Source organism: Wyeomyia smithii, chromosome 3, assembly GCF_029784165.1.
Source record: "Wyeomyia smithii strain HCP4-BCI-WySm-NY-G18 chromosome 3, ASM2978416v1, whole genome shotgun sequence".
NCBI classification, from domain to species: Eukaryota; Metazoa; Arthropoda; class Insecta; order Diptera; family Culicidae; genus Wyeomyia; species Wyeomyia smithii.
In genome coordinates this window covers 21850335-21860416 of record NC_073696.1, presented here as the reverse complement: position 1 = coordinate 21860416, position 10082 = coordinate 21850335, and the positions used below count along the sequence as shown (strand labels likewise).

General features: G+C 44.5%; 1 protein-coding gene across 2 annotated transcripts; it reads right to left on the bottom strand.

Annotated features, from left to right (window-relative positions):
• Positions 1 to 265: 265 nt before the first annotated feature.
• On the bottom strand, positions 266 to 6798 carry LOC129732201 (aminopeptidase N-like). 2 transcript variants are annotated; one of them, XM_055692816.1, is made up of 7 exons: positions 5774 to 6798; positions 5235 to 5575; positions 5035 to 5175; positions 1592 to 2178; positions 946 to 1533; positions 562 to 881; positions 266 to 505 (listed from the first exon to the last, which is right to left on the bottom strand). In XM_055692816.1, exons 1-6 carry the CDS (start codon positions 6769 to 6771, stop codon positions 567 to 569), a joined length of 2970 nt encoding a protein of 989 aa, XP_055548791.1. In that variant the 5' UTR covers positions 6772 to 6798; the 3' UTR covers positions 266 to 505; positions 562 to 566. The 2 variants fall into 2 exon arrangements, with proteins under 2 accessions (XP_055548791.1, XP_055548788.1); XM_055692813.1 differs by lacking the exon at positions 266 to 505 and having other exon boundaries at positions 509 to 881.
• Positions 6799 to 10082: the final 3284 nt, after the last annotated feature.

Sequence of the window (10082 nt, the reverse complement as noted above, 5' to 3'; positions counted from 1 at the left end):
GGTGCCCATTATACCCCTAATCCCTCTACTCGAAAGGAAAGAGTTTCAAGAAAATCCGACTTGAAATAATTTCTTGGCGGTCTGATGCGTTTTTTTAGTACAAGCCTTACCTCATTTGAAAGACAAAGTGTCTCAGGATATTGTCTTGAATTGGCAAGCTGACACTTCACATTTTTATTTTATGAGTCGATGACTCGTTTTTTCGATTGGTATCGGTTACAAAATTTGTATCCCATGTTTGCATGGAAACTGCATCTCAGGAAAGATAATTTGATGTTAAATATATATTAATTTTTCGAAGTAGTTATCTCGGTAGCATAGAATAATTGTAAATTTTATTTATGACTGTAAAATCAATAGCAAAAAGCAACAGCGATACTATTAAACAATCTTACCTTGATGGAAGTTCCCCAGACTTGTTGGCAATTATATGATACTGAAATCCACTTATCAACCATGTCTGGATGTCCTAACAACTTATCAGAGATTAGTGGATTGACGTCTCCTGTTCGTGATACCATTATTTAAGGTTTATTGAACAATAAAACAGCAAAATAACACCTAATCTATCGAAACAGCGCAATCATCACACTGGTGATCAGCACCGAGATTGAAATCGCCGTGGAGGCGGCACTGTCCGGCTCCGGCGTGGTCGTGGCTGGATCTACCGTAGTTACATCACCGGTCGGTGTAGGTGTAGGTCCGTCCGTGACGGTGGTCGTCGTGTCATCCAACGCGTCTGCGTAGTCCTTGACGTAATTGGATACCAGCAAACTTTCGTAGCTATCTTGCCACTCTTGATTGGACTTAACGGTACTGCGAGCGGACTCAGCAACACTATCCGTAACGTAGAGTTCTAAGTTTGTAATCAGCTCTTCCAGCTGGTAAAAAAAAATCACAATGTTAAAATAAAGCAAAGCTCACAAAAGACTCATTCTTGGCTACCTTTTGAGCTTCCTCTTCCGTTGTAGTACGCGATGCGATATTAGTGAGGGCACTGTTAAGTGTATTGATGCCTAAGACACTGACGAACTCCCGCGCATTATTGGTGTTCATGAGGAAGTCGATGAGAGCATTTACTCCCGCGCGTCCCCCGGAGTAAACCGACTGGACAACTTGCGTCCGTTCACTACTCTTGTAGTTTATCTCCGCACTGCCGATGGCCGTTGATAGGAAATCCTTGAGAAAGACTTCGTTTTTCGAGCATCCAAGTGAATTGATCAGCATCGAGCGGTAGGCCCAATTTTGCGAAGGGTAAATTTGATTGTACAGGTACACAAATTCCGTTTCACCTGCGCTCTGAAGACCGTAGCAGTATACAACGGTGGCGATGTCCGGATGTACACGGACTCCGTTCACGGCCTCGTTCGTGAGTGCAGCGGCAGTTTTGCTCAAACAGTCCTCAACTCCGGCCATGCAGGCCCAGGTTGAGATGCTCTGCTTCAGGTATTTGTCGAGAAGTTTTTCCGAAGTCGGCACTTCAGCGACCTTGAAAGTGGCATACACTTTGGCGATGAGGTGTTTTATCATAACCTAGAAAATCAGGGAATTTATTTTTATTTACAATTACAAATGACTTCGTCATATTTACCAAAAGGTCATTCTCTGCAGCTGTAGCACGGAATTTGGTATTCAAATAAGTGAAAACATTACTGGCAGCAACCCAGGGAGCGAACGCGTCCTCATGCTCCAAGTAGGTTAGCAGATCCATCAGTATTTCGATATCAAGCCGTCCTGATCTGGCCAGCCAGTAAGCATCATCAATCAGTTGAGCACGGTTCAGATAGTGGATGCTGGTGTAGTCATTTTTCAAGGCTTCGATAATCAGCTTCCAATTTTCATCGTCGTAGTTGACACGATAGAAACCCACTTGCTGTCTGTTAAAGATAAGCCAATCATTGGCGGGAACTTCCAGCTTCAAGCGTGCCGCCTTCGTGCTCAGCCAATCGTAACTGCTGATATCGGAGAAATCAGCCGAGGACTTGTGCACGAAATTGTACGGAATCATCCAGACGTTAGTGTTGGGCACTTTACGATCGGAAACGAAGCGTTCCTGGGAAATTATGACGTCGCCTGTTGCGTACGTTCGACGTACGCTCACAACCGGATAGCCCTTCTCCGTTGTCCAGCTATCCATGATCTGCTTGATGGTGACTCCCTCCGGTAGGACGTTTTTGCCTGCAAGTGCGCGAGTGGTGTTTTATGTTATCATTGGCATTCTGTTGGAGTTTACAAATTACTGACAATTTATTATTTTAGAAATGAAAAATATTCAAATAATTGACTGTCAGTGCTTAACCGTGTGTTCTAATTCAACAGCGTATTAAAAGATAGACAAACTTATGAACAGTAGCATTCTGCTTATTCTAGATTATCTGTTCACTGAGAATCCTAAAAAATACGTTTAGAGAGCTTTTCATATAATTTCAATCTGCTTGACAACATTATAATACTCTGAGGCAGAACTAATATTTTGATTTTTTAGCATTCAAGTCACATAATATTTCTTCTATATAAGGAAGCCATTTTGCATTTTTGGTAGCACAGTACTGAACGGATTCAACGTACTTTTCAATAGTTCAATTAATTAGAGATTTTTGAGTGATTTTTGCGTTAATAATTCGTTGAATTTGTGTAGGCTTTTCCAGTCCGGGGTGACGCAAGTGAAATGTATGAAATTCATCCAAACAAATTGATTTGTTTTTTTTCTGGCTTGTCGGACTGTTCTCTCGTTGCCTTGGTGACGGATCGTGCGAGAGCGATATAACTAGAGTATGGCATTACAAATGCAGAGGAAAACGTCATAGTGACAGTACAGAAAGAGTCAGTCATACAGAGATAGAAATGTGAATCGACATACTTAAACGTAAGATTACAGTAGAGCTAGTTAAAACCTAACCCCAATTTAAAACTTATAACGTGTGAGGAAAAAAATCCGAACAACTTTTGAATTGGTCTACGATTTTGAAGTGCTGCACAAATCGAAAAATCCTTTTCCACAAAATGAAGATCCACTTTTATATAACTGGTAACACGAATAGTCGATTCTGTCAAGTGACGATTAGTTGGGAAAAAGGCGTGGTCGGAAGAAGATCGTCGTAAATTGATTTGCAATTTTTGTGAGCGAAATGAAGAAAAATCTAGAAGTGAAGTGTTCCACTATTCTGAAGATCTTGGAAATAGATAAAACCAGTTACATACATTATTGACAAACTCTTCGAGAATGAAAATACCTTCAAATAAAAATCTGGTTCCGGACGAAAATGCGCTTTGCAAGAGTGCAAAGTTCGGGCGAAATTAAGGGCGGAAACGCCTGGTCGGTCGGCGTAATCATATCGTGAGCTGGGCAATAAATATATTCGATTGAAACTTTCTGAGTAAATTTGAAGCGAATGGTCTACCATAAAGGTAGCAGAGCGTCGATTGTTTGATAGAAAAATCAAGATGGAGCTCAAAACAATTGAAACATCCGGAATTCAGGAAGCTATAAAGCAAGTACCCCAGAGGATCAGGAAATCAGCGCGATGTTGAGCTGAGTTTTTCCTATGAGGTTTGTAAATGAATTACATTACCTGAATAAACAAACAAGTATAGAAAAATAAGTTGCGCAAGATTTTAATTTGGAATTGAAAGTTTGTTCGGATTTTATTCCTCATACGTTACGTACACATGCAGCAATTATAAACGGATCATAATGATGCAATAAATTTTCGCAAAATTTGTAATCATTTGGCATGGATTTCCTTACTTTCAGTAGTTTTCAGATAAGTATGAAACACACATACATTTACTTTTATATGTGTAAAATCAGACTGTTCACACGTTTGAGCGTGTTTTTTTACAGTATCGTTCCCGATACGATAAAGTAGAGAGGCTTGGATCTTGCAATCGAGTTCGCGCGTACAAACAAAAAATATATCGGACACTGAAAACTTATTAGTATAAAAAGACGCTCAAAAGTTCATAATCTATTCATAATGATTATTTGTGGTGTTTTATAGATCTACTTATGTCATTCATTAGAAATTTTCTAGTTTTAAAATTATCATAAATTTTCGACACTATTTTACAGTTCAATTGCTTTTGGAACTTTCATAATCACTAATTATTTAGTTGTTGAGATGGTTTCAGGATATACTGTTAACAGTCATAAATTGAAATAATTCTTCAATTATGCTAAAAATTCTATTCATGATTTGAAATACAGTTCAAACTACTGCAAAATATTAAAAATGAATCATTACTCATTGCATTGATTGTTCATCGAAGTTTTTCAGACGAAAAAAAGTTAATTACTCATGCCAACGCAATTTTTCGTCGTCCGGCGATTATTACGAGATGCTGAACACAAAAAGTCGAATCGTAGGATCGGAAAGCTGTTACCGATTTGGTGCACGAAAAGGAACAAACCCAAATCATACGACAAGTTTTGCTCATTGGTTGAGTGCATCGCATGATTGTCCGAAACATATTGATTGACAAAACCAAATCAAACATCGGAAAGGATCAATTGTCGTTCGCCGATCTTATCACATCGATTGATGTTTTTGATCGTAAGTGTTCCATTTTTAATATTTTTTTTTCATTTGAAAATCAATCTTGATAATTTTTCGAAGTTTCCGCTAAACCTTATCGTCAGACATGCTTTTTCCATTTTTTAATTTTTTTCTGAATGTTATCTTCGTGATGAATCATGGGATTTTTTTTCCAATGACGTTCTTGTATTATTAGTTTAAGCATTTTAACATTTTCGCGTTGCCCCAAAATTTTTTAAAGTTACTTTTGGCTTCTGATGATTTTAGTGATCAATAAAATCAGGTTTAAAGGGATAGCATTTATATAAGCACATTTTTTCAAGTGAAAAAATGTAAACACAAATAAATAAAAAGATTTAATTATTTTAATGGAGTTGACTGAATCAATTTTGATGACCTCAGTTGCAAGAAAACATGATTCATGCTAGGAAAGATAGTGCGGTGGATTTTTTATGAACCCCTTTTGGGTCGGGTCTCAACCGAAAATGTCTCCACTTACCTGCAATGGCAGTCTGCAGCCCAGTATGCAAGTGTTCCACATTGGCACCCGCGTACGAGCGATCGGTCAGATACGCCTTCAAACCAGCAACCCAGTTTTCTTCGCCCAGCACGTGGCGCATCATGTTCAGCACACTTCCCGCTGTAATTAAGCTCTGTGTAAGTGTGTGTGGTTGCATTAATTCATCACCATAAACTTACATTTCGCGTACGCAACACGGTCGAATAGACGCGAAATCTCCGAAGGCGTGGCAGCATTCCATGTCATAGGCCTGGTCGTATCCAGTCCATCGGGAATAAGAGCAGCTTGAATGACAAACGGATTAAACAGTTCCCAGTATCCCTCATCGGGATATGCCAGGTGGGCACCGTAGTACTCGTAAAGCGTGGCAAATCCTTCATTCAACCAAATGTATTCCCACCATTCGGGGCTTACCAGATTTCCAAACCACTGATGGGCATATTCGTGCGCAATGACGGTAGCAATATTGGTTTTCGTGCGATAAGTACTGATTGCTGGATCAAACAACAAGTACTGCTCTCTGCATAACGAAAGAAAAAAAAAACATATCAAGTACAAGCCAATACAAGTCATCGTAAAATCTTATCTGCGATAATCGAAGAATTGTTACAAGTCACTAAAACATTAGCTCATGGTCTAGCCGCACGCTCTCCGATAATGTCAAATAGAGATTAGTACCCGTCATATTTACGATCGGACAACGCAATCGGAAACGAACCTGTACGTAACCAAACCCCAATTCTCCATAGCTCCAGCGGCAAAGTCGGGAATTGCAAACTGCTTCATCTCCGGCATTGAATCGTAATAACTGATGCCGATGTGGGAACTGAGTGCGGTCAGGATTTTTCCACCAGCTTCCAGTGCGAAGTCGGTCTCCTCGATTGCGTTGGGTCGAGCGTAGATACTTTGCAGATTGTCTCCCTTGGACTCGAAATCGGACACAACGAACGCCAGCAGATAACTGGACATAAGTTTGGTTGTTTCGAAAATAGTTAAAACATTTTCACCCACTGCAGGCTCGCTACTGATTGGTCGCATATTCGATCGTGCTGAGTATGAATTGTGGTGAACAATTTTCAATTCGAACGTTGCCTTGAGCCCGGGTTCATCATAGCAAGGAAAAGCAGTCCGGGCGCTGGTAGATTCAAACTGGGTAGTGGCTAAATATTTCTTCGTGCCCGCGGCATCGGTGTAGGAGGAGCGGTAAAATCCATCCTCATTGATTCCCAATCTTCCGATGAATCGCACAGTTAACAGATAGTTACCCGGTTCCAGTGGGTTTTCACTGGTAAACGTTAACTGTTCTAAAGCAGCATCATAAGCCCATGTTGGATCGGGGAATTGCACTTCGTTACCATTTTCGGGAACCGATTTCAGTTGGGCACTTTGAACAGTAAGACCACGATGATGGACGACTATTTCGTTTGTCGTCTCTTTGACGTTCAGAGTAATAGCAACAGTTCCTTCAAAATTTCTTTCACCAGTGTGAACTTCAGTGCGCAATTGAATGCTGTAATGTATCGGTGAGGTGGTCTTCGGTAATCGGTAGCTTTCGTCGACCTCTTGGAAGGGTGCGATCGGTAATTCCTCACTGAACAACTCCGGCGCTATTTGGGGTGGGTCGATATCAGCCCTGCTGGATAGTGGGCGTTCTGCTGCCAACTGACGGACGGCAAGCGCCAATCCAAACAGGATCACCGGCTTCAGGACGATCATCCTAATCACTCAAGATTCGTAAAAGAACTGATTCCACGCCCTGTTACGAATTCAATTTAATGCATGCTTAGGCGGGAGATAAGTGTTCAATTGCACCCCAATAACAGATAAGATACGAATTGATAGGTAATCGTAAGGGATAGCTTAGTTTGATTGACTCGTACGCGCTGGTAGTCATTGTTTGCTGCTAAGAATGAGACATTTTCGACCGATCTATCACATCGTGCAGAGATTATCTGAATTTTTCAAACTTGTGAAATAACACAAGTTTCGGTAATCTTTTTGAAGCATCTAGGCAGAATTCGTACGTGTTGTTTGAGTGTGTGTGACTTAAAGTGAGCCGGGCAACAGGGGAGTTTGGATGTGATTAATTCGTCCGTCAACTGGATTAATCGTTGAGCGAATCTTATCTACAGCCAAATTTTACAGCACCGGATGAAGTAACTTCATAATCAGCTTTTATTTAACTGTGGAATGCGTTGAGTAATCCAGAATCATGAACGGTTGTTCTCATTCATCTCTGACATTTGATGTTGATAGTCTATCCGATCGTTTACTAGATGATAACTAGATGGTGATGAATCGGCAGGGGTTGGTAAATTTTGGTAAAACTTCCTGACTTAACCTCCTCGTGGTGCGAACTACAAGTAGCTTGAGCTCCAAGATTGGGTTCCAACAACGGTGGGAGTTTCGGCTAAAAGAGGAGGGTTTTCGTACGTGTCTTTTTTTTTTTTTTTTTTTTTTTTAAGGTGGCGGGGAAATCTGCAAACAGACACCTGAGAAGAGAACTCAGGGTGTGGGGATGAGACTAGAGGAGAGATGCTGGGGTAGTTACACTCGCCCAGACACCTACTGATCCCTGTCCCGACCCACTAAAACCCCTCCAGTCTCCAGCCCTGGTCTTCCCGGAACGACGGTTAAGTATTACGTCGGGGAGTGGCTTTTGTGCGTGATGCACCCTCTTTACTCTTATAATCTCCTAGCTAACTACCTGGAGACTGGTAATTAGCTACCACTGGCGTGTTGGTGGTTGACCCGCCACACACGTTGCAGCTCCAGAACAATCTGAGAGGCGGCCGCACAGACCGCGTTCCAGATGTCCGGGTCGTCGCACATCCTCCGGACTAGATTGTCCGGAGTAGTGCCAGGCCCGCTCACAGCCATCATGTTGCTCCTCGCTCTTGCGAAACGGGGGCATACGAAGAAGACATGCTCAGCAGTCTCCTCCTCCTCCACGCACTCGGGACACATGGGGGACACCGCGTGTCCGAACCTGTGCAGATATTGCCTGAAACAACCATGGCCTGACAGGATTTGTGTCAGAATGAAGTTCACTTCACCATGTCGTCTCCCGACCCAGCCGGATATCTCCGGTATGAGTCGGTGCGTCCATCTGCCCTTTGTGGAGTTGGACCATTCCCGCTGCCAGCGGAGCATCGAGGATGACCTTCTGGTACCTCGTATGCCCCTTGTGTCACGTTGGTCGAAACACTCTCTGTCCTCCTTGATGGCGATGCTGATAGGCATCATGCCGGACAAGACACAGATTGCATCGTATGACACCGTACGATACGCACTCGCAACTCTCAGGCACATGAGCCTGTAGGTACTTTCTAGTTTACCACGGTAACTGTTAGTACCTAGCGCTCTGGACCACACTGGCCCACCATACCTAAATATGGACGAAACCACGCTGGCAAGAAGTCTTCGCTTGCTGCCATAAACCGCTGAGCTATTGGACATCATACGAGATAGTGCTGCAATAGCCGATGAGGCCCTCTTACAGGCATAGTCGACGTGACTCCCGAACGTGAGCTTGTCGTCCACCATAACCCCCAAGAGCTTCAGGGATCGCTTCGAGGTGATGGTGCAGTCTCCGACTCTGACCACCGCCTGTTGCTCCGATTTACGGTTGTTCACAACCGTGACCTCCGTCTTATGATGCGCGAGCTCCAGTTTCCTGGAGCGCATCCAGTCCTCGACCTTGCGTATACAGTGCGCGGCCGTCAACTCGACCTCCTCGATAGACTCGCCGTAAACCTCCAGCGTTATGTCGTCTGCAAAGCCGACAATCACAACCCCTACAGGGAACTTGAGTTTCAACACTCCGTCATACATGACATTCCACAACACCGGGCCCAGGATAGAACCTTGCGGAACTCCTGCGGTAATTGGGACGCACTTCTGACCCCCCTCCGTGTCGTAAACAAGTACTCGATTCTGGAAATAATTTTCCAGAATCTTGTACAGCGACACCGGTACATGGATGCTCCTGAGCGCGAGCGCTATGGAGTCACAACTGGCACTATTGAACGCATTCTTCACGTCGAGCGTGACGATTGCGCAGTAGCGTATTCCCCTTCTCTTGCGCTGGATTGCTACCTCCGCCGTCTTGACGACGGAAGAGATTGCGCCCAGCGTGGACCTGCCCTTCCGGAAGCCGAACTGGTTACTTGCCAGACCGTGTACACCCTCCGTGTACCTCACCAGTCTGTTGAGGATGATCCTCTCAAGCACCTTGCCCGCGGTGTCCAGCAGGCAGATTGGCCTATATGATGATGGGTCCCCTGGCGGTTTCCCAGCCTTCGGCAATAAGACCAGTCTCTGCCGCTTCCACCTGTCCGGAAAGAGACAGTCATCCAGGCACCTCTGCATGACTGCCCTGAACAGCCCGGGGGCCGTTTTTATCGCCAGCCTGATCGCCAGGTTAGGGATACCATCCGGTCCCGGTGCCTTGCTCACCTTTAGGGATTTGGCGATCACGATGAGTTCCTCATTCGTAACCCTTGCCTCCTCCCCTGCCTCGACACGGCTGTCGTCGCTCACGGATTGGATGCTCGGCAGGTTGGCCGACCATCTCTGGTCTATGTCTGAGATACTGGAACGTCGGACGTGAGACTCGACTGCCGGAGGCCAAGGACTTGGCTCGTGGCGTGGAAAGAGTCCCTCGATGATACGCACCAGCATCGCTGGTGATCGATCTGCAGGCGCCAGCGCGCCTTTAGTCTTGGCCATTACGATCCTGTAGGCGTCACCCCACGGATTTGTATTGGCACTCGCACATAGCCTATCGAAGCAGGCCCTCTTGCTGGCCTTTATCGCACTCTTTAGCATCGATCTTGCCGAACTGAATGCTGCGCGGCGCTCTGTCCTCTCTTCTTCGTTTCGCGCACGCTGCATCCTCCGTCTTGCACGGAGGCACGCACTGCGAAGGTCGGCTATCGCGTCCGTCCACCAGTAAACCGGTGGCTTTCCATTCCTAGGTTGGCGAGTCCTAGGCATGGTGGCGTCGCACGCCCGCGATAGCATAG

What these genes read in the sequence shown, in the direction of transcription:
- LOC129732201 (XM_055692816.1), bottom strand. Translation starts at nt 6,771, where the DNA reads ATGATCGTCCTGAAGCCGGTGATCCTGTTTGGATTGGCGCTTGCCGTC. An exon ending in TGGGGTTTGGTTACGTACAG is followed by an intron (nt 5,576 to 5,773) that starts GTTCGTTTCCGA and finishes TTCGTTATGCAG; the next exon opens with AGAGCAGTACTTGTTGTTTG. An exon ending in CCGTGTTGCGTACGCGAAAT is followed by an intron (nt 5,176 to 5,234) that starts GTAAGTTTATGG and finishes GCTTAATTACAG; the next exon opens with CGGGAAGTGTGCTGAACATG.